At 33.3% G+C, this 915-nt stretch overlaps 1 protein-coding gene across 1 annotated transcript; it reads right to left on the bottom strand.

The window, feature by feature from the left end:
* Positions 1-133: 133 nt before the first annotated feature.
* On the bottom strand, positions 134-770 carry LOAG_19246 (hypothetical protein; the record flags this gene model as incomplete). Its single annotated transcript, XM_020451898.1, has 3 exons — positions 134-234; positions 398-478; positions 638-770. 3 exons carry the CDS (start codon positions 768-770, stop codon positions 134-136), a joined length of 315 nt encoding a protein of 104 aa, XP_020304294.1.
* Positions 771-915: the final 145 nt, after the last annotated feature.

Raw genomic sequence — 915 nt, 5'->3', positions numbered from 1 at the left:
AATCACATTTCCTAATTTGATATTATTTTGATATCGCAATTTTGCATTCTCAGCAGTTATGCCTTTGGTTGTTTAAATAAATGAACTGTGATCATCGGTCTTTATCACTAGCACATTTACAGTTTCCCTGATTTCACTTTATCAAGTCCAGAGAGTTTCCCACAAATAGAAACGGTTTCTCCTCCAAAATAAACAATCGTCCATCCTCCATTGTCCCACAATTCATCAATATTGCTGCAATCACTGTGTAGAAATAATTATGCAAATTTATTTCCTCCCTAACAGAAAGAAACCATCGCACGAAATTTGAAAAATTATAAAATAAAAGCTCTCGAGATGATTCATCACTGAGCATTAAGCAATACTAATGAGTCAGTTCTGTAGGAAATGAACATACATTTGTTTACTTTTGTTGTCGCTATTAATCGACCATCTTCCCATAACTCATCAGCTTTATAATCTGTGGTAATCTCCGCAGCTGAAATTAATGCCACGACAAATCTGATAAAAGTTATTGGACGAAAGGAGGGAACCCTTGAGATTTTGAATGGTTATTACTATCATCTTATATACATAGCTAATTTATATTTTCTTTTTTGGTTAGCAAATTAAGTGAAAAAAAAAGTGAGATGCATACCTACTGCTCCAACTCTCGCAGCTGCTGCTCTTGCATCTGCTCCTTGCGCAGGTGCTGCTGCATTTCTAGCTTGGTTTTGGTTGGCAGCTTGGCAATAAATGATAAAAGCAATATATACTATTAACTTTGCCATATTTAAGATCGTTTGTATAATAATTTTGGTGTTTTCTAAAGACAAGTTTTACTTTGTTGAAAAATTGCAGCCATTTTAAAAAGAATCTTAATTAAACGTTTAATGACATTTTCCAAAATATTAGAAATGGGAAGTCAATAAGTAA

This window comes from Loa loa (assembly GCF_000183805.2).
Source record: "Loa loa unplaced genomic scaffold supercont3.3785, whole genome shotgun sequence".
NCBI classification, from domain to species: domain Eukaryota; kingdom Metazoa; phylum Nematoda; class Chromadorea; order Rhabditida; family Onchocercidae; genus Loa; species Loa loa.
This window is presented reverse-complemented; position numbering and strand designations above follow the sequence as displayed.